Here is a 23,598-nt window from a genome sequence, read left to right on the forward strand (position 1 = left end):
GAGGCTTGCATAATAGAAACCACCCAAAAATGACCCCATTCTATAAACTACACCCCTCAAGGTATTCAAAACTGATTTTACAAACTTTGTTAACCCTTTAGGTGTTCCACAAGAATTAATGGAAAATAGAGATACAATTTCAAATTTTCACATTTTTTGCAGATTTTCCATTTTAATATTTTCTTTTTTCCAGTTACAAAGCAAGGGTTAACAGCTAAACTAATATTTATGGCCCTGATTCTGTAGTTTACAGAAACATCCCATATGTGGTCGTAAACAGCTGTACGGGCACATGGCAGGGCGCAGAAGGAAAGGAATGCCATATGGTTTTTGGAAGGCAGATTTTGATGGACTTTTTTTTTTTTTTTTTTTTTTTTAACACCATGTCCGATTTGAAGCCCCCATGATGCACCCCTAGAGTAGAAACTCCAAAAAAGTGGCCCCATTTTAGAAACTACGGAATAGGGTGTCAGTATTGTTGGTACTAGTTTAGGGTACATATGATTTTTGGTTGCTCTATATTAGTACACAAAATTCTAGGTGTTGTTTATTAATTGAAATACAACTATTTGGGCCTCAGCACAATTATATCAAAAACACTTTGTTGGGCTATTGCTTGCTTTAAAACATAACTTTTACTAAGTTTGTTCTTAAAATAATGGGGAAACACTATCTATATTCATAAATTAACAGTGATAAATGTTGTACCTGTTGATGGACATTCCCTATACTGATATGGAATATTCTTACCAGATCAGTGGATACAGTTTTGTCCAAACTACTCCCGTCTGTATAGGTCCAAACGGTTCAGGTACGCAGTTAGGCTCGTATTTGCTGAGTGGAGTCTTCTATGGGACAGGGTCCTACCTAGCCCTAGATCTAATCTATATTAGGGATCGACCGATTATCGGTTTTACCGATATTATCGGCCGATATTGAAGATTTTGACTGTTATCAGTATCGGCATTTATTTTGCCGATATACCAATAACGTACTGGGAACACAGATCGCGCTACTCTCAGCGCTCTCCGTGTTCCCTCAGCAGCAGCACAGGGGAGAAGGAGCAGTGTCTCCCTTCCCCTGTGTTGCTGCAGCCAATGGGAGGACAGGGGACAAGAGAAGGGGAGGGGTTGTGGCCACTGCGCCACCAATGAAGAGAGAGCTCTCATTCATTCAAATTGAACAGGAGGCGGGAGCTGCAGAATGACATAGCCGGCTCCCGACCTCTATGAGCGGTAGCTGCGATCCTCGGTTAACCCCTCAGGTGCCGAGGATCGCAGCTACCGCTCATAGAGGTCGGGAGCCGGCTATGTCATTCTGCAGCTCCCGCCTCCTGTATATGAATAAATGAGAGATTTAACTTCATTGGTGGCACAGTGCGCCCCCCAGGGGTTGTCCAAGTTATATTTATTGATGACCTACCCTCAGGATAGGTCATCAATATCAGGTCGGAGGGGGTCCGACACCCTCTCCGAACAGCTGTTTGAAGAAGAGACTCGCACGGTGTCAGCGTTGCCTCCTCTTCACTGTTTACCTTCTAGCCGTTGCATCTGCAGTGGTAAGCAGGTGTAATTACACCCAAGCCTTCCTATTGAAATGAATGGGACGGTTAAGTGTAATTACACTGCAGATGCAACGGCTAGAAGGTAAACGGTGAAGAGGAGGCAGCGCTGACACCGTGCGAGTCTCTTCTTCAAACAGCTGATCGGAGGGGGTTCCGGGTGTCGGACCCCTCCGATCTGATATTGATGACCTATCCTGAGGATAGGTCATCAATAAATATAACTTGGACAACCCCTTTACTCACTGGTGGTGCAGTGTGCCCCCCCCCCCCCCCAAGCTCCCCAGTATATTAATAGTGCGCCCCCCACCCCCACATTAAAAACATTGGTGGCGCGGTGCGCCCCCCACCCTGTATTAATCATTGGTAGTGTAGCGGATCCCCTCTCCCCTGCTCCTCCGATCGGAGCCCCAGCAGTGTAATGCTGGGGCTCCAATCGGTTACCATGGCAGCCAGGACGCCCTGGCTGCCATGGTAAGCTCCATGCGGCTGTGTGCACAGAGCAGCAGGGACAGTGAGAGCTCCTATTCACCCTGATGGAGATCTATCAGGGTGAATAGGACAAGGGTTCTAGTCCCTAACGGGGCTAAAAAATTTGAAAAACAAGAAAAGTAAAAAAATAAAACACCAAAATATTAAGTATAAATGAAAAAAAGATTTACAAAAAAAAATACACATTAACAATAAACATAAATTTTCAGCAGATTTGTGTAGGCATTTTTTTCTCCAAAAATGAAAATTCCCAGAATATCGGTATAAATTATCGGCCTGAAAGTTCACAAATTATCGGTATCGGCCCTAAAAAATCTATATCGGTCGATCCCTACTATATTATATTACACTTTTTGTGAGGCAAGATGACAAGAAATGGCTGTTTTGGCACAGTTTTTTATTTTTTGTTATTTACAACATTCATCTGACAGGTTAAATCATGTGATATTTTTATAGACCAGGTTGTCACGGATGCAGCGATGCCTAATGTTTACTTTTTTTTATTTTTTTTATGTAAGTTTTAAAGAGTGATTTCTTTTTTGAAGCAAAAAAAAAATCAATCATGTTTTAGTGTTTCCATAGTCGGAGAGCCATAATTTTTTCAGTTTTTGGGCGATTGCCTTGGGTAGGGTATGATTTTTGCGGGATGAGATGACTGTTTTATTGGCACTATTTTGGGGTGCGTGTGACTTTTTGATCGCTTGCTATTACACTTTTTGTGATGTAAGGTGACAAAATATTGTTTGTTTAGCACAGTTTTTTTATTTTTTTTTTGTGTTCATCTGAGGAGTTAGGTCAAGTGATATTTGTATAGAGCCGGTCGATACGAACGCAGCGATACCAAATATGTATACTTTTTTATTTATGTAAGTTTTGCACAATAACAGCTTTTTTTTTTTTTTTTTTTTTTTTTTTTTTTTAAACAAAAAAAAGTTTGTCTCCATATTCTGAGCCATAGTTTTTTCTTTTTTGGGCGATTGTCTCATGTAGGGGCTAATTTTTTGCGGGATGAGGTGACTGTTAGATTAGTACTATTGTGGGGGCAGACTCCTTTTTGATCGCTTGCTGTTGTACTTTTTGTGATGTAAGGTGACAAAAATGGTTTATTTAGCACAGTTTTAATTTTTTACGGCGTTCATCTGAGGGGTTAGGTCATGTGATTATGTTTTTTTTTTTCACTTAATTTTTTGTCCCACTTTGGGACTTGAACTTTTGGGAGTCTAATCCTTTACCATTCGTTCCAATACTTTTGTTTTGGAATGCATTGGCTGTATGAGTAATATACTGTATATTACTCGTACAGCTTCCAGCCTTTGAGATCCAGGGGGCTGGATCTCACAGGCTCTTCACCGGAAGGCAGCGCGATGCTTTCCTTAGGCATCGCGCTGCCTTCCACCACAGCCGCCGCACCAGGTAAAAAGCCGCAATTGACACGGGGGGGGGGGGGTCACGGGTCCCCCGCGCATTTAGCCGTGGTGCCTGCTCAATGATTTGAGCAGGCACTATGTTCCGATCACCGCCCGTCTATAGATGCCGTACCGTTACGTCATGGGTCCCTAAGGGGTTAAAGAGGACCTTTTGGTCAGTTTAGCCCTGGTCTAATTATGGTCTTGCCTTATAGGGCGGCCCCCACTGATGCCATGGCACTCCCGCCCTTGGCCCCGTTGATTTCGGCGCCTTATATTATAAGCCGCCCTGGTTATACTAGGCGGATACTCGTAGTTTCGCTGGGGGCGATTCTCTTCTCCCTGGCTGTGAACGCATCCAATCAGAGCGCACCGCTCTTAGCCAAGGAGAAGCTAATTCTCCCTGGCTAAGAGCGGTGCGCACGAATTGGATGCACTCACAGCCAGAATCGGCTCATTAAAATATAAGGTGCAGAAATCAGCGGGGTCAATAGTGGACGAAGGAAGGGGGGGGGGGGGGTGTCTTTGAAAAAAAAGTGCCATGGCATCAGTGGGGGCCGCCCTATAAGGGAAGACCATAATTAGACTAGGGCTAAACTGATGAAGGGTCCTCTTTAAGGCCCCTTTCACACGGGTGAGTATTCCGCACGGGTGCAATGTGTGATGTGAACGCATTGCATCTGGACCCATTCATTTCTACGGGGCTGTGCACACAAGCGGTGATTTTCACGCAACGCAGGCCCCATAGAAGTGAATGGGGTTGCGTGAAAATCGCAAGCATCTGCAAGAAAGTGCGGATGCGGTGCGATTTTTCACGCACGGTTGCTAGGAGACTATCGGGATGGAGACCCGATCATTATTATTTTCCCTTATAACATGGTTATAAGGGAAAATAATAGCATTCTGAATGCATAGTAAAATAGCGCTGGAGGGGTTAAAGAAAAATAATAAATTATTTAACTCTCCTTAATCCACTTGCTCGCGTAGCCGGCACCTTTCCTGTCTTTCTCTGCTGATTGTAGTCAAGGACCTGTGGTGATGTCACTCCGGTCATCACTTGATCCATCACCATGGTAAAAGATCATGTGACGGACCATGTGATGACCGGAGTGATGTCACCACAGGTACTTGACTACAATCAGCAAAGAAAGAGACAGGAGAGATAGAAATAGATTTTAGGGGCGATGACCTTTTTATTTATTTTTCTCCAATGTAGCTGTGTGAGGGCTTGTTTTTTGCAGAACGGGCTGTAGTTTTTATTGGTATCAATGGGGTACATAAGACCTTTGATCACTTTTTATAAAAAAAAATTTGTGGAGATGAAGTGGGTAAAAATAGCAATTCTGTCAGTGTTAATAATTTTTATGGGTTGACTCTTGCAGTAAATATTGTTTTACTAATACCAAAAAATTGTATTTTGCATTGTCATATAATAAAGTCCATAACTTTTTTACTTTTTGTTTGTACCAATGTAGCTGTTTGAGGGCTGTAGTTTTTATTGGTATCATTTTGGGGTACATATGACTTTTTTATTTTTATTTATTTTTTTATCACTTTTTATAAAAAATGTTGTGGAGGTGAATTGGGCAAAAATGGCAATTTTGTCAGTGTTTTTAGTTTTTATGGGGTACATATAAATTTTTGATCACTTGTTTATATTTTTGTTGAGGTCCCTCACTTTACATTATTTTTAATAAAACATTTTTGGGTGTTCGCCGAGCGGAGTTGTGGTACTTTCACACCTGCGTTAAACTTTTCCGCTATTGAGTTCCGTCCTAGGGGCTCAATACCGGAAAAAAGCTGATCAGTTTTATCCTAATGCATTCTGAATGGAGAGCATCTTCAGTTCAGTTTTTGGACGGAGAAAATATTGCAGTATGCTGCAGTATTTTCTCCATTCAAAATTTCAGGACACATGCCGGATCCGGCATTATTTTCCAATGAAATGCATTAATGCCGGATTTCGCCCCAAGTGTTCTGGAAAAAACGTATCGGATTTTGCGGTCTGCGCTTGCGCAGACCTTTTTAAAAATGTCAAGGAGATAAATACCGGATCCATTTTTCCGGATGAAAACCGGAGAGACTGATCTGGTATTGCAATGCGTTTGTGAGATCCGCATCCGGATCAGTCTACAAAGTGTATCAATTTGCATACAGATTGCCGGACTGCCTGCCAGAATCCAACAACACAAGTGTGAAAGTACCCTAACTAAAATGATACTTCTATGGATCAGGTCATTACGGATGCGGCGTTACCAATTATGTTTTTATCTTTATTTTTTTCAACTTTTTTCAATTGAATTTTGTTATTTTTTAATGAAGATCCAGTGGGCCTGATGGCTATACAGTGCATTGCAATAGTCATCTATTTCAATGTACTTTATATCGGTGCTACACTTACACTAAGGCCTCATGCACACAGCCGTGTTCCGCGGCCGAGAGCGGTCCGTGGTAACATGGCCTGGATTCCTGTTGAGAGCAGGAGCACACAGCGTCATTGGTTGTTATGACTCTGTGCGCTTCATGCCGCCACTGCACTACAGTAATACACTCGTATAGTGTATTAATGTAGTGCAGCGGCAGCATCAAGCGCATGGCGTCAGCAACCAGTGACTCCATGCGCTCCTGCTCTCTCAACAGAAATCCAGGCCGTTTTACCACAGACCGCTCTCGGCCGCGGAACACTGCTGTGTGCATCAGACCTAAGGCTGATAAGACCCTCTGGCTGCTGTTATTGCAGCATCGGTGGCCTGATGGAAGAGGGGGCACTCCCTCTCAGCACCATAGATGCCGCAGGCGGCTACTGGCCACAGTATCTAATGGGTTAAACGGCTGAGTTCGGTGTCGGCACTGATTTTGGCCGGTGCAGCAGAGTGTCAGCTGTAAATTACAGCAGGCATTCTCTGCTGATGGCAGCGGCTCTGTTCTTGATGATCAATCAATGCTGGCACAGAGGAGCAGAGGGAATCAGGGGAAGGGAGGAAATGATGGCATTGTGGGGCATTGACAAAAGGCCCTGAGGGGGCACGGAAATCATCAGGGGCACGGTGGCACACAGGGGGTCTTGCCCTATTTCAGGCTGCGATCTCCAGAGTGGAGATCACAGCCTGAAACCGGCATTTTTACAGTGCCGCGCTCCAAACGGTTATCCTTAGTCTAGAGACTAACCATTCGGATCGCTTGCTGGCAAGGCGTTACTCTGATTGGTCCCTTGCTGGCATCCCTGGTGTCTGCTCTCAAAGAGCGGAGACTTCGAGGCTGTGACACTTTATAGTGTCACAGCCACGGTAAGCAGTTTGGATGTGACTATGTCCAAATGCAGTAAGTCACTTGCAATTTGGACGTAGTTACATCCAAATGCGTTAAGGGGTTAAATGGCGTTAAATATTTGGCACGTTTCCCTGTAAAAGGGTTGGCCACTTTCTTTTTACTGTTGATGAATGTGAGAAATATATGGCACATACTAATACAGCTTTTATTGATATTCTACACCATTGTCTATATTTCAGAAGGTATGCTATAATGTTGGTCAAGTCTTTTGTGCTGTCCAGCCAAGGTCCTGTTTATAAAATTGGTGGTGATGAAGGGTCATGTAACGAGTCAAATCACTCTCCTCTATTCAAATACACTGTTGAGAGTTTAGTTAAGTGTGTTTGAATGGAGAAGGCTCAGTGATATGTCTGTTCACATGACCCACTATCCATCTTGGGCTACATGCGCATAACCTTATTTTGTATTCCTAATTGTTTTAGTTTTTTTGTTTGCGGATTGCGCACAGACCTAGACACCATGTTATAAGGGAAAATAATACAGTGAATAGACTTTCATCCTAGCAACCATGAGTGAAAATCGCACCGCATCCGCACTTGCTTGGGAAAAAATGCTGGATCCGGCATTCAGGCAACTCTTCCATTTTTTTCGGTCGGAGATAAAACCGTAGCATGCTGCGGTTTTATCTTTTCTTGATCAGTCAAAATGACTGAAATGAAGACATCCTGATGCATCCTGAACGGATTGCTGTCCATTCAGAATGCATGGGGATATGCCTGATCAGTTCTTTTCTGGTATAGAGCCCCTGTGTGACAGAACTCTATGCCGGAAAAGAAAAACGCTAGTGTGAAAGTACCCTAAAATATTAAGTTTAAATCCCCCCTTTCCCAATTTTACATATAAAATATGTAAACAATAAATAAACATATTACATAGCGCTGTCCAAACTATTAAATTATAAAAATATATCTCCTATGCGGTGAGCATTCGCCATTTTCTAGTCACCTTGTCACCCCAAAAAATAGGATAGGACTGTTCTATTATGGGCCAAATGTTTCATAAAATGCGAAATGCACGCGGCTTTTATTTATTTTTTTTGCACGGTATTGAGTATCGCAATACTTTTTTATGGTGACAAAAGCGAATCAAAATTTTGGTATCAAAACAACCCTATGCCGATCTGATCGGTGTAGCGTTGTCACGATACCAAAATTTTGATTCGGCTCCTAAATTTTTCAGTTCAATAGCCAATGGCTACTAGGTATTTTTTTTTTTTTTTTGTATATGTGTGTATATATATATATATCTCCCCAGAAATATCCCATATGTGGTGTTGGTGTAACTTAACTTTATTTTTTGTAATGTGTCATTACATAATGTGTAATGGTTATAATGCCCATTTTTGTAATTTACAGATTTTTTTTTTTTTTGGGTTTTAGTTTTTTGGCCATTTGGTTGCTTCAACAGGAATTAAGTGGTATAATGAGTGTTTTGATCTAACAGGCTCTTCATAGAATTTAGAAATACTTGACTGAAATTTTTTAGCCCCAAACGTTTCATTTTAACAAAGGATGACAGGAGAAAAAACGCCTCACAATTTCTTAGGGCCCTTTCACACTTGCGCTGTCCGGATACGGCATAGAGTTCCGTCGCCGGGGCTCTATGCCGAAAGAATCCTGATCAGGATTATCCTAATGCATTCTGAATGGAGAGAAATCCGTTCAGGATGTCTTCAGTTTCGGAACAGAACGTTTTTTGGCCGGAGAAAATACCGCAGCATGCTGCGCTTTTTGCTCCGGCCAAAAATCCTGAAGACTTGGCGCAAGGCCGGATCCGTAATTAATACCCATTGAAAGGCATTGATCCTTAAGCTAAACGTTGTTTCGGCGCCTTGCCGTATCCGACGTTTAGCTTTTTTTTTTTTTTTTTTTTTTTTTTTAGAGTGGTTACCATGGCTGCCGGGACGCTAAAGTCCTGGCAGCCATGGTAAAGTGTAGTGGGGAGCAGCATACTTGCCGCCCGTGTGGCTCTCCAGAGTGACGTCAGGGCGCCCGAAGCGCATGGATCACATGGAACACGTCATCCATGCGCACGGGGCGCTCTGACGTCATTCTGGAGCGCCCCGGGAGCCACACGGACTGTAAGTATACCGCTCCCCGCTCCTACTATGGCAACCAGGACATTAATAGCGTCCTGGGTGCCATAGTAACACTGAACGCATTTTGAAGACGGCTCCGTCTTCAAATGCTTTCAGTACACTTGCGTTTTTCCGGATCCGGCGTGTAATTCCGGCAAGTGGAGCACACGCCAGATCCGGACAACGCAAGTGTGAAAGGGCCCTTACTCATTTTATCCTAAGCACGGCAACACCTCATGTGGTTATAAACTGCTGTATGGCCATACAACAGGGCTCAGAAGGGAACGGATGCTATAGGCTTTTGGAGGGCAGATTTCACTAGAATGGTTTTTAGGCACCATATTGCATTTGAAGATATCCTGAGGTACCCCTACTTTGGAAACTCCCCAAAAAAGTACCCTATTTTGGAAACGACACCCCTCTAGTGTAAAGATGTATTATTGCTTAGATCCCAACAGACCTTTCTTAAATTTTTTTTTTTATATTTTTTTTTTACTATATGTTGTTTTGGATTAAATGTATTTAATTTTCTCAAATGATGGGAAAAGAAGTACCACACATCTTGTTACTGTACTTTCGTACCCTGGAAAAATGATGTATGTTGTCGTAAACTGCCTTTTGGGCACACTGCAGGGTTTAGAAGAGGGGGAGGGAATTGACCCCATTTTAGAAATGTCCTCACAGAATTTGCCAAGGGGTATTGTGAACATTTTAACCCCACAGCAGTTGATACAAAGTTAAATATACTATTTCAGTGCCCAGTATGTTGAGCCCATTCTGCCCACTTAATATGCTGTGTTTGCTGTATTTAGAAAAACTGTTTGCGACCCTATTCTTTTGCCTGAATGTATTAGAGGGCTTAGGTGTAAAATGTCATGGTATTCTGCTGGTCAGTACAATTTAAAGTTTCCAAATTTACATAGTATTTTTTTTTTTTTTTTTTTTTTTTTTTACACTTTACAGTCTGTAACATTCTAGAAGAGTTTTTTTTCTTTTTTTTTTTTTTTTTTTTTTTTTTCCTCAAGCAATATTTTCTTTTTCTTGCCGTGCTCTTGTATGAGGGCTCATTTTTGGCAGGATGAGGATGTTTTTATTGGTGTCATTTTGGGGTACATTGTACTTTTTGATTGATCGACATTAGTATTTTTGTTAGGTGACCAAATGCTTTTCTGGCATCCTTTTTTGTTTTTACAGTTTACATAATGAGGTAGATCATATCATAATTCTGTAGAACTGGTTGCTATGGATGTGTGATACCTAATATGTATATTTTTTATTTTATACTTAATATTTTTTATAATTTTTTATATTTTTTTTATTTTTATACTATGCTGAAAGGCTTTAGTATAAGAAGTGGGGCTTTTTTTTTTTTTTTTTTTACACTTCTATTTTTTATTTTAAGAAAACACTTTTTTTTTTTTTTAGTCCCACCATAGAACTTCAACATTTGCTGTATTGTATTGTGAACTGTCAGTTTCAAACAAACAGTTGCCCATGAGACCAAGCCTAGAGAGTGGGCCTTATACGCTTCTGTACTGTGGCTTGGAAGAGGTCTTACATTTAGAACTAGCAGAGGATACGCTGAAGTTTATGAATAGGCCGGCGCCTCTTCATCACTCCAGCGGATCAACCACAAGTTTAGGTGCTTAAAACACCAGTTTTAACAAAAGTGCCCCTATGTTTGTATTAAAGCTATACTCTGATAATGTAGTATTCGATTTCCCATTAGTACAGGGCACCATGTTTACTTTCCTGGCATCTATGAGACCATCTTATCGACTTTCATAGTAAAGAATAATTCTGGCCAGCACAGGAATCCACAGGTCAGTGTGCTGATCACCTGGTAAAAAGGGGCCCAAAAGGAGTATGCATTAGCAGGAGGATGCACAAGGTGAGTAAACTCACCATATTGAAATGTACATGGTTACCTGTGCTAATGGGCTGAAGAATAATACATTTATTAGCAGTATCTCTGTTTTAGATCTATATTACCATTATATATATATATATATATTCTAATGCTACTTATTCTTTTTCAGCTGCTGCTTTTCAGCAGGGGAAGATACCACCCACACCTTTTGCTGCCCCACCTACTGGAAGTGCCATGATCCCACCACCGCCTAGCTTAGGTAAGTATATTTTGTTTCCTAGCTTATGTGATCGATTCCATATTGTTATCTAAATACATTGTATGGCTCATATATTTTTATATTTTTTTTCTCTTGCAGGTGGCCCTCCACGTCCTGGTATGATGCCAGGACCTCCAATGGCAGGCCCTCCAATGATGCCAATGATGGGACCTCCTCCACCAGGAATGATGCCAGTAGGACATGGTGAGCTGTTACATTTTATTGACCTGCACACCAAGCCCACTGTAACCTAATTAGTTATCATGATAACCCAATCTTAGCCAAGAATGCATGTGTTCTCAATAGGGATGGGCGAGTAAGCCTCTGTCAGCCGCATCTAGTGGTGGCCTGTCTCCTTTGAGAGTAAAAGTATCCAAAATCCCTGACCCTTCTTTCTGACTTCGTTAGAGAGTCATAGTGCAACTATACTCGTTAGGTGGTAGGTAAGGAAGAGGAATTGGCAACCATACACTGAAGAAAGGGGTCTTGCTGATTGACCCACTGGGATGGTTATTGTAAGAAAGTGAAGTGTTGCAAATGGTTCACCAAACCCTTATTGATGCACTACACTTGGCCTTTTAAAGTCCAGTTTGATATTGAGCAGTTTACAGATAGCTTTCCAGAACATGGAAATGAACTGCACTCCTCAATCAGACATGATGGGAAGGGGCAAACCATTCAACCTGAGAATGTCAGGAGCAAGCTGGCCAGCTGACTGGCAGAAAGAAGACCAGACAGGTATAAAACATGCATATTTAAAGTTGGTTGGCCACCACTTAGATTACAGTGCATCCCAAGGGAAAAAGGCAGATTGATGATAAAGTCCATAGCAATATGTTGCCATGGGGTCTTGGGCACTGAAAAAGTTAGTAAATGTCCTGAAGATCTGTGTTTTTACTGTCTTGTTCTGGGCACAAGTAGAACAGGAAGCAACAAAATTGCCAACTCCTTAGAAGTCATTGGCCACCAGTAATGTCAGGTTATCAGGCTAGCGGTCTTATGGAGACCAAAGTGAACAGAAACTTTAGATCAGTGCCCCCAGGCCAGGACCCCCACTTCCTCTTTGCCATGATTGCATTCTGCAGAGGACAAAGACTTTAAGAAGAACCAACAGGTGACCATCTTAATGGATGAACTTATCTGTGTTAGAACAGCTCCAGCTTCCATGGAAGTTGCATCCACCTCTAAGAAGGCCTAGAGACATCTGGGTGATGCAAAATCTTAGATGAGGAAGAAGCCTCTAGTGTTCACTCCTTAGCATTTACCCCTTTGCAGATGTGTGTGGAGATGGGGATAGCCAGGGTGGAAAATGAGGGATAATCTGTAATTATTTGGGAAAGGCCAAGAACGGCTGGATAGCCTACAGGCCTGTAGAACAAGGCCAGCCTAGGTCAGCTGTTGACTTCTCAGGGTCCATCTCGGAAGCACGATCAGAGATTAAAACCCAGGAATGGTAGAGAGGCTCTTCAAGCTGCATACAATTAGTTCTCTCAAGTGATGTACGTACTATACTACATGTCTCAGATGCAAAATAATATCAGGAGAGAAGATCATGGTGTCCAAATAGACCACTACACAGACAGGAGATCAAGAAATACATAATTTATAAATTGCTTAAAAGCAACCTTAGGAGTGATATTGACAAAAGGCCATGATGAGGTTTTCATAGTGACCGTTTTGGCTGTTTTGCTTTGTAAGCGCCAAAGTCTCTTCCTTGGCCATATGACATTGTTCACATGGTCTAGGTGCAGCTCTGTCTCATCTGAGTTATTGGTTCTGATCTAGAATACCAAGCACAGTGCTATCAAATGGACAGAGCTATGCTTGGTAAAAGGAGCAAAGAGGCTGCGGTGCTCACTTTGACATCGTGGTCTCCTCAAACAGCTGATTGGTGGGGGTGCCAGGGGTCAGACACCCACAATCTCATAACTCTGAGTACAGATTTCATGATATTACCTGCAGTTCTATGTAACACCCCACATAACACAGTGAACTATTGTTATCTGGGCTGTTACATAGGACTGCAGGTGACAAATTAAAATTTTAGTTGCCAAATTTTAAAATACATATGATTATGATAAAAAAAAAAGATCTGGAGGAGAAGATGACACAGGTCACAGTAGTGAGCCAGCTCTACATACAGTTGCAAGAAAAAGTATGTGAACCCTTTGGAATGATATAGATTTCTGCACAAATTGGTCATAAAATGTGATCTGATCTTCATCTAAGTCACAACAATAGACAATCACAGTCTGCTTAAACTAATAACACACACAGAATTTAAATGTTACCATATTTTTATTGAACACACCATGTAAACATTCACACTGCAGGTGGAAAAAGTATGTGAACCCCTAGACTAATGACATCTCCAAGAGCTAATTGGAGTGAGGTGTCAGCCAACTGGAGTCCAATCAATTAGATGAGATTGGAGGTATTGGTTACAGCTGCCCTGCCAGCATTGCCTGATGTGAATGATGCCTCGCACAAAAGAGCTCTCAGAAGACCTACGATTAAGAATTGTTGACTTGCATAAAGCTGGAAAGGGTTATAAAAGTATCTACAAAAGCCTTGGTGTTCATCAGTCCACGGTAAGACAAATTGTCTATAAATTGAGAAAGGTCAGCACTGCTGCTACTCTCCCTAGGAGTGGCCATCCTGTAAAGATGTCTGCAAGAGCACAGCACAGACTGCTCAATGAGGTGAAGAAGAATCCTAGAGTGCCAGCTAAAGACTTACAAAAGTCTCTGGCATATGCTAACATCCCTGTTAGCGAATCTACAAATCGTAAAACACTAAACAAGAATGGATTTCATGGGAGGATACCACAGAGGAAGCCACTGCTGTCCCAAAAAAAACATTGCTGCACGTTTACAGTTTGCACAAGAGCACCAGGATGTTCCACAGCAGTACTGGCAAAATATTCCGTGGACAGATGAAACCAAAGTTAAGTTGTTTGGAAGAAACTCGCAACACTGTGTGGGAAAAAGAGGCATAGCACACCAACAACAAAACCTTATCCCAACTGTGAAGTATAGTGGTGGGGGCATCATGGTTTGGGCCTGCTTTGCTGCGTCAGGGCCTGGACGGATTGCTATCATCGAAGGAAAAATAAATTCCCAAGTTTATCAAGACATTTCGCAGGAGAACTTAAGGCCATCTGTCCACCAGCTGAAGCTCAACAGAAGATTGGTGTTGCAACAGGACAACGACCCAAAGCATAGAAGTAAATCGGCAACAGAATGGCTTAAACAGAAGAAAATACGCCTTCTGCAGTGGCCCAGTCAGAGTCCTGACCTCAAGCCGATTGAGATGCTGTTGCATGACCTCAAGAAAGCGATTCACACCAAACATCCAAAGAATATTGCTGAACTGAAACAGTTCTGTAAAGAGGGATGGTCAAGAATTAGTCCTGACCGTTGTGCAAGTCTGATCTGCAACTACAGGAAACGTTTTGTTGAAGTTATTGCTGCCAAAGGAGGTTTAACCCGTTATTAAATCCAAGGGTTCACATACTTTTTCCACCTGCACTGTGAATGTTTACATGGTGTTCAATAAAAACATGGTAACATTTAACTCTTTGTGTGTTATTAGATTAAGCAGACTGTGATTGTATATTGTGACTTAGATGATCAGATCACATTTTATGACCAATTTGTGCAGAAATCCATATAATTCCTATATTTGTATGTATGTTCTGTAATCACTCAAAAACACAACCATCGATTTCAACTAAACTTAGTATACACATCCCTTGCTACCTGGAAAGAAATCTTGTTGGGGTCTCGGCTCTCTAGGAGGTACAGTTCCTGAGAGATTCCCAAAAAATCACCTGCAGTAGCCAATACAAGCCGGCAAGTCTTTCTCTTCATATCCTAACTGCCATACACACGGTCACATGTCCCTTATCAGCCAATAGAATCTCGCAGGCCCTTACTCTCCACACACACAGCTTTACTCCAGGTTTCAATAACAACCTGGCCAACCCAAGTCGCACAACTACATTGCTAAATGCATCCCTCTTGGATGGATTTTTTTTTTGGGCGACAGTGGCATATCGCAGTGCGACACCATAGCCTATCATTCTAAAAAATGTTGACAATGTCGTGCAACAAATGTGTTAAAGGGGTGGGCCACTGTGGAGGTCACTGTGTTAAAGGGGCGGGCCACTGTTAAAGATCTGTAAAACACGGACAGCGGCACTATGCGTTCCACATTTTGCGGACCGCACATTGCCGGCACTAATAGAACATGCCTATTCTTGTCCTCAATTGCAGACAAGAATAGGACATGTTCTATTTTTTTCGGGAACGGAATTGTGGACCCGGAAGGGCGGGTCCGCAGTTCCGTATCCGGGCAGCACATTGTGCTGCCTCATGGAAATTAATGGGTCAGCAATTCCGTTCCGCAAAATGCCGAACGAAATTGCGGATGTGTAAATGGACCCTAAGGGTTCATGCACACAACCATGTATTTTGTGGTCCGCAAAAAATATGGATGACATAAGTGTGACATCCGTATTGAATCTGTTTATTTTTTTTGCGGATGTATTGTAACAAAGCCTATCCTTGTCCACAAAACGGATAAGAAAAGGACATGTTCAATCATTTTTGGCAGGGGAACGGACATATGGATGCGGATAGCACATGATGGTCCTTAACCACTTCCCGACCACCCATTGACTATAAACGTCCTGGGTGGTCGGGTTTATCTTGAAATCGATGTTTTTAGAACGTCCATTCAGAGATCACAGCTGTATGCTAATCATCAGTAACAACCAGATCTATAAAAAAAAAATATCGCATCAGATCAGCAGTAAAAAAAAATTGGAAAAATTACACCAAACAGCTTTTTTTTGTGACTTCACCTCCCAAAAATTAGATGGTGGTCTGAAAGCCAAATGTAGCCCAAAATGGTGCAAATAAAAACTGCAGCTTGTCCTGCAAAAAAAAATGACTCGTGACTCTTTAAAAACCATGTCAGAAAATTCCATGTTAGAAAATCCAGATGCCGCTCCTTCCCTTCTGAGCCCTGGCATATCCCTAAGTAACAGTTTATGACCACAATTGGGGTGTTGCTATATTTAGCAGAAAATGAGTAGCAAATTTTGTGGGGGGGGGGGGGGTGATATTCTCCTATTATCCTTTTTGTCTAAAAAAACGCATCATTTCATTGTCTAAAAAAAATATATATAAAAAATCATTTTCACAGCCAAGTATTATAAATTCTATGAAACGCCTGTTGTGTTAATTGCTTACTACACCCCTTAAAAATTCTTGGGGTGGTGTAGTTTACAAAATGTGGTCACTTTTTGGGGGTTTTCACCGTGGGGTTACTTCATGGTCTCTAAAAAAAATCAAACATACCGCTTAAAGACCATTCCAGCAGTATCTGCCCTCCAAAAACCATATGGCGCTCCTTGCCTTCTGATCCTATCGTCTGCCCATACACATGTGGGGTGTTTCTGTAAACAGCAGAATCCGGGTAATAAATATTGAGGTTTGTTTTGTTAACCCTTGATGTGTTACAGGAAACTATTACAATGGAAAATCTGCAAAAAGAAATTTTTAAATTTCACCTCCATTTTGCTTTAAAGGGTAGCTGTCATGTTTTCATAAAGAAATACATTTTGGCATATGTTACTGCTGCAGCAGAATTATGCATAAAGCAATCTTTAGTTTCTTCACATACCACTGTTTTCCTCGAGTTTTTCCCTTAGTTACGGCTGTTTAAACATTTACAACATGAGGACAAGGGCAAATTTTTTGCATCGAGGATTCGTTTGTCATGTCACCACGTGGCGGGGCTGATCTGATGGCCTGGGGGACATGGAGGGGCTGATGGCAGGGGGTCTGGGTTTTCATAAAGGAAAACATTCATTTTTTTCTTATTAGATTACTCGATTAATCGTATAAAATAATCGATAGAATACTCTATTACTAAAATAATCGTTTACTGCAGCTCTGAGGACTTTCTAAAGATGGCTCCTCTGACAGTTTTCAGAGGCCAAAACTGCTTTCCCTCACTTCCCATACACACCTTCTATAGCCAGCAGCTCCCTGCCAGCGAATCAAATTGGATTACTGAGACACGCCTCATGTGGAATACTTAGGCCCCCTTCACATGGGCGAGTTTTCCATGCGGGTGCGATGCGTGCAGTGAACGTATTGCACCCACACTGAATCCTGACCCATTCATTTCTATGGGGCTGTGCACATGAGTGTTGACTTTCACTCATCACTTGTGCGTTGAGTGAAAATCGCAGCATGCTCTATATTGTGTGATAGAAGTGAATGGGTGCGTGAAAATTGCATAGCATCCGCTAGCAAGTGCGGATGCGGTGCGATTTTTCACGCATGGTTGCAAGGTCTATTCACTATTAGTTTCCCTTATAACCTGGTTATAAGGGAAAATAGCATTCTGAATACAGAATGCATAGTATAATAGTGCTAGAGAGGTTAAAAAAAAATAAAAAAAGTTAACTCCCCTTCTCCTCTTGATCGCGTAGTTCCCGGTCTCTTTACTTCTTGAATGATGAGCTGTGGGCTTAAGGACCTGTGGTGATGTCAGATCACATGCTCCATCACCACGGTGATGGATCATGTGATTGGAGCATGTGATCTGACGTCACCAAAGGTCATTTAGCCCACAGCTCATCATTCAAGAAGTAAAGAGACAGGGAACTACGCGATCAAGAGAAGGTGAGTTAACTTTTATTTTTTATTTTTTTTAAACCCCTCCAGCACTATTATACTATGCATTCTGTATTCAGAATGCTATTATTTTCCCTTTATAACCATGTTATAAGGGAAAATAATACAATCTTCAGAACATCAATCCCAAGCATTACAATGTTTTGCACTCGCGTGGAATAATTTGCGCATTTTCCCGCAACGCACCCGCCTCTTATCCGGGCCAAAAATAAGACGCCCGTGTGAAAGAGGCCTTAAAGGGTTAACAACATTTCAAAAACAAGCTTTGAATATTTTGAGGTGTGTAGTTTCTAAAATTGAGTCATTTATGGGTGGTTTCGGTTATGTTGGCTCCTCAAAGTGACTTCGGAACGGAACTGGTCCTAAAGTTGATTTTGAAAATGTTCTTGACAATTTAAAAAATTGCTTCTAAAATTCTAAACCTTCTAACATCCTAACAAAATTGCATAACCAAAATGCAAAATGATGCCAACATAAAGTAGACTTGTGGTGAATGTTAATTAATAAGTATTTTAGAAGGTATCACTATCAGTTTTCAAAGCAGAGAGGTTCAAAATTAGAAAACAGTGAATTTTTCAAAATTTTCGGTAACTTGGATTTTTTTTTTCAAATGTAAAACATATTGACTTAAATCTACCATTAACATGATGTGCAATGTGTCACAAGAAAACTTGGATAAGTAAAAGCATTCCAAAGTTATTGCCACATAAAGTGACATAAGTTAAATTTGCAAAATTAGGCCTGTTGAGGAAGGGGGAAAATGGTCCGGTATGAAAGTGGTTAAATTGATTTATAAAATTCTTGACCTAAAATCCAAAAAAATAAAATTATACCAACAGAGTAGTCATATGGAAAATGTTAATTAATAACTTTCTTGTGAGGAATCCCCTCCCCATTTGTCTTAAAATTTGAGAAATTCAAATTTAGAAAATTGCTAATTTTTCCAATGTTTCTGCAAGTTATATATATTTTTTTGGGGCTTAAATGTAAAACCCATCAACTAAAATTTACCACTAACATGAAGTACTGCAATGTTTATGCAGTGCAATATATTTTACTGTCAGCTATACTGACCTTCACCTGCAGGCTGCACCAAATAGACATGGCCTGCTAAGAAATTCTGGAGGCCCTACAATCTCATTTGTGGGGTACCAATGGCAGACTGAGATAGTCCTCTACTTCTATCAAACTGGTGTAAAGTAGAACTGGCTTAGTTGCCCATAGCAACCAATCAGATTCCACCTTTCAATTTGGGCAGCTCCTTTGGAAAATGCCATTTTTATTTTTTATTTTACACCACTTTGATAAATTACCTGATTAGTTTTAGGACAAATTTATGTAGAACATTTTGAAGGCTTCACAAACTGTCAGCCAGCACTGTATGTTACAATTCATTTTAAATACTATAGCTATTGCCGTGTTGAAATTGTAATAGACGTATGAGGGTTACCTCAGTAGTTTAATCAAAAGTGTGCAAAAACAGACTTTTTTTTTTTTTTTTTTTTTTAAATTTGCTCACAATTTTATGTCGTGTTTTTTTTTCGTTTTTTTTTTTTTTTTCATTATTAGGCCCTGGTATGAGACCACCAATGGGAGCTCACATGCCAATGATGCCTGGTCCTCCCATGATGCGCCCACCTTCCCGTCCCATGATGATCCAGTCTCGCCCTGGCATGGCTCGTCCTGACAGATAGGCACCCTGGACAACAGTTCACTCTCTGTGGGGAATAAGTTGAGGAAACCTTTGGCAAAAGCAATTGTAATTTTAAATATAACTGCAGGTGATGTTATTCCACATTTAAGTTCTCACCATGTACAGTTATCTTTAAACTTTAGTGCTATTGGACTTGGAAACAAAGTGACAGTACAGTCAGTTTAATACCTACAACTTTTTTTGTCATGCCTACCATTCAAGCTTAAATGAATATTATTCTGTTTGTGACAAGTCTCACTGGACATAGTATTTAAAAAATATCGATTAGTACAAAGTTAACCAAATTCACAGAAGGACTTGTAAAATACTTGTGTTATTTTAAATGAGAAATAAAAATAAAACATTTTTTTTATTAAAGATTATGTACATGTGCTCATTTTCTTTTCATACCTGATTCAGCAGCAGAAAACATTTTTCACTGCGCTATTAAAATGGTGTTCTGAGATTTTTATTCTGATGATGACCTATCCAGAGGACACCCGGACCCCAGCTGATCAGCTGTCTGACATCGCACTGCTGCTCCTGTGAGAGCCGTAGTTTTCTCCAGCTTTTCATAGGCCAGTGACAACAAGTTCATATGTCACGTGGCCTAGGAGCAGCTCAGCCACCTTTAAGTGTGAGGAGCTGAGCTGTGATACAAAGCACATCCACTATACATTGTACAGTGCTTTGCTTGGTAAGCTGCGAATATAGCTGTGCTCACAGAAGAACCGGCGCCTTCTCAAACAGCTGATCAGCTGATTTAGATACTGATGACCTATCCTGCACATTGGCCACTGCTAATTGTGCATTCTGACTCCTGTATCTTATTTATTAAAGAGGTTTTCCGGGATTTTAATGTTGGTGACCTACAAAAAACATTGGAAACAATCAAAAAATCTTTTGTACCCCAAAAAGATACCAATGAAAAAGTCAACTTATCCAGCAAACAATGAGCCCTCTGATCATTGCCACACATTTTTTCAAAATATTTCAATTGTGAAAAAATAGACTTTAAAGGGGTTGTCTTGCTTCAGTAAATGGCATTTATCATATAGAGAACGTTAATACAAGCCATTTACTAATGTATTGTGATTATCCAGATTGCTGGCTGGATTCATTTTTCCATCACATCTATACACTGCTTGTTTCCATGGTTACAGACCACCCTGCAATCCATCGGTGGTGATCATGCTTGCACACTATTGGAAAAAGCGTCATCCTCTCTGGTGGCCGAGACAGTGGGAGATCGCGTAGACTAGTGTTTTTTCCTATATTGTGCAAGCACCACGGTAGTCTGTAACCATGGACACGAGCAGTGTATAATGTGATAAAAAAGTTGAAGCCAGCAAACAAAGCAATATGAAAAATAATACATTAGTAAGTGGCTTGTATTAATATTCTCTATATGATAAATGCCACTTACTGAAGTGCGACAACACCTTTTTAAAGGAGTTGTCTACGACCCGCACTCATCTCCTGAACAGAGCCCTGAAAGTGGTGGGAGGGCACACATTCATTTCCATGGGGCCGCAGAAAATAGCCAATAGCTGGCTTGGCTCTTTCCCTCAGGCCAATAGAAGTAAATGGGAGTGGTGGCCGGTCATGCGTGGTGCGCTCCCATTCACTTCTATGGACTCCGGTCCAGATATGACACTTTGATACAATGTAAAGTAGTCAATGTATAGCTTATATAACAGTGTAAATTTGGTGTGGCCTCAAAATAACTCGGCACACAGCCATTAATGTCTAAACTGCTGGCAACAAAAGTAAGTAAACACCTAAGTGAAAATGGCCAAATTGTGCTCAATTAGCCATTTTCCCTCCCCGGTGTCATGTGACTCATTAGTGTTACCAGGTCTCAGGTGTAAATGGGGAGCTGATATAGTAAATTTGGTGTTATCACACTATCATACTGGTCTCACACTATCATACTGGTCACTGGAAGTTCAACATGGCACCTCATGGCAAAGAACTCAGGATCTGAAAAAAAAATTGTTGCTCTACATAAAGATAGCCAAGGCTATAAGATTGGTCACACACTTTAACTGAGCTGCAGCACAATGGCAAAGACCATACTGTGGTTTAACAAGACAAGTTAATCTTAGAACAGGCATTGCTATGTTCAACCAAAGAAGTTGAGTGCCCATGCTCAGCATCATATTCAGAGGGTGTTTTTTCGAAAATAGATGCATGTGAGCTGCCAGCATTGCTGCAGAAGTTAAAGGGGTGGGGAGTCAGCCTGCATTAAATTGGTCTGCAAGGCTGTTGTCCCAGAAGAAAGCCTCTTCTACAGTTGATGCACAAGAAAGGCCACAAACAGGTTCCTGAAGACAAGCAGACTAAGAACATGGTTTACTGGAACCTGTGGTCTGATGGAGACCAAGATAAACTTTTTTTTTTGTTCAGATGGTGTCAAGCGTGTGTGGCAGCAACCAGTTGAGTACAAAGACTATTGTGTCTTGCCTACATTAAAGTATGGTGGTGGGAGTGTCCTAGTTTGGGGCTGCATGAGTGCTGCTAGGTTTGGGAAGCTACAGGTCATTGAGGGAAACATAAATACCAACATGTACTGTGACATACTGAAGCAGAGCATGATCCCCTCCCTTCGGAACCTGGGCAACAAGGCAGTATTCCAACATGATGACTCTCAACACACCTCCAAGACGACCACTACCTTGCTAAAGAAACTTAGGGTAAAGGTTCTGAACTGGCCAACCATGTCTCCAGACCTAAACTCCATTGAGCATCTGTCGGGCATTCTCAAAGGTCTCTAACAGCCACCATCTCCATGATCTTGTCATGGAGAGGTGGAAGGGTATTCTAGTGGCAACCTGTAAAGCTCTAGAGCACTCCATGCCCAAGAGAGTTAAGGCAGTGCTGAAAAAAATGGTGGCCACACAAAATATTGACACTTTTGGCACAATTTGGTCATTTTTCACTTAGGGGTGTGCTTGCTTTTGTTGCCAGAAGTTTAGACATTAATGGCTGTTTGAGAGCACACCAAATTTACACTATTATACAAGCTGTACACTGACTACTTTACATTATATCAAAGTTTCAGATCTTCAGTGTTGTCCCATGAAAAAAATATATTTACAAAAATATGAAGGGTGTACTCAGTTTTGTGAGATACTGTATATCCATGTAATGGCGTTCCTTTTCTTCTGCACACTGCTGTGTGCCTGTACGGCAGTTTATGACCTTATCTGGGGTGTTTCTGTAAACCGCAGAATCGGGGTAATAAATATTGAGTTTTGTTTGTCTGTTAACCCTCGTTGTGTTAAAGAAAAAAAATGGAAAATCTGCCCAAAAAGTGAAATTTAGAAATTTCATCTCCATTTTCCTTTTAATTCCTTGTGGAACACCTAAAGTGTTAATATAGTTTGTAAAATCAGTTTTGAGTAACTTGAGGGTCTAGTTTCTGAAATGGGGTTATTTATGGGGGGTTCCCACTATGTAAGCCCTTCAGATCTGAACTGGTCCTTTAAAAAGTGGGTTTGGGAAATTCTCTTTAAAATTTTAAGAATTGCTTTTAAACTTCTAAGCCTTCTAACGTCCTAAAAATATATATATATATATATATATATATATATATATATATATATATACACAGACGTGGACAAAATTGTTGGTACCCTTTGGTCAATGAAAGAAAAAGTCACAATGGTCACAGAAATAACTTTAATCTGACAAAAGTAATAATAAATTAAAATTCTATAAATGTTAACCAATGAAAGTCAGACATTGTTTTTCAACCATGCTTCAACAGAATTATGTAAAAAAATAAACTCATGAAACAGGCATGGACAAAAATGATGGTACCCCTAACTTAATATTTTGTTGCGCAACCTTTTGAGGCAATCACTGCAATCAAACGCTTCCTGTAACTGTCAATGAGACATCTGCACCTCTCAGCAGGTATTTTGGCCCACTCCTCATGAGCAAACTGCTCCAGTTGTGTCCGGTTTGAAGGGTGCCTTTTCCAGACTGCATGTTTCAGCTCCTTCCAAAGATGCTCAATAGGATTGAGGTCAGGGCTCATAGAAGGCCACTTTAGAATAGTCCAATTTTTTCCTCTTAGCCATTCTTGGGTGTTTTTAGCGGTGTGTTTTGGGTCATTGTCCTGTTGCAAGACCCATGACCTGCGACTGAGACCAAGCTTTCTGACACTGGCTAGTACATTTCTCTCTAGAA

General features: G+C 41.1%; 1 protein-coding gene across 1 annotated transcript in view; it reads left to right on the forward strand.

The window, feature by feature from the left end:
* The window catches only part of SNRPC (small nuclear ribonucleoprotein polypeptide C), a 57,088-nt gene extending 37,309 nt beyond the window's left edge, over nt 1-19,779 (forward strand). The window contains exons 4-6 of the mRNA XM_044288170.1: nt 10,906-10,995; nt 11,095-11,199; nt 19,278-19,779. Of these exons, the coding sequence (XP_044144105.1) occupies nt 10,906-10,995; nt 11,095-11,199; nt 19,278-19,402 (320 nt within the window). The 3' untranslated portion in view covers nt 19,403-19,779. The remainder of the gene's footprint in view (nt 1-10,905; nt 10,996-11,094; nt 11,200-19,277) is intronic.
* Nucleotides 19,780-23,598: the final 3,819 nt, after the last annotated feature.

Source organism: Bufo gargarizans, chromosome 3 (assembly GCF_014858855.1).
Source record: "Bufo gargarizans isolate SCDJY-AF-19 chromosome 3, ASM1485885v1, whole genome shotgun sequence".
Lineage (NCBI taxonomy): Eukaryota > Metazoa > Chordata > Amphibia > Anura > Bufonidae > Bufo > Bufo gargarizans.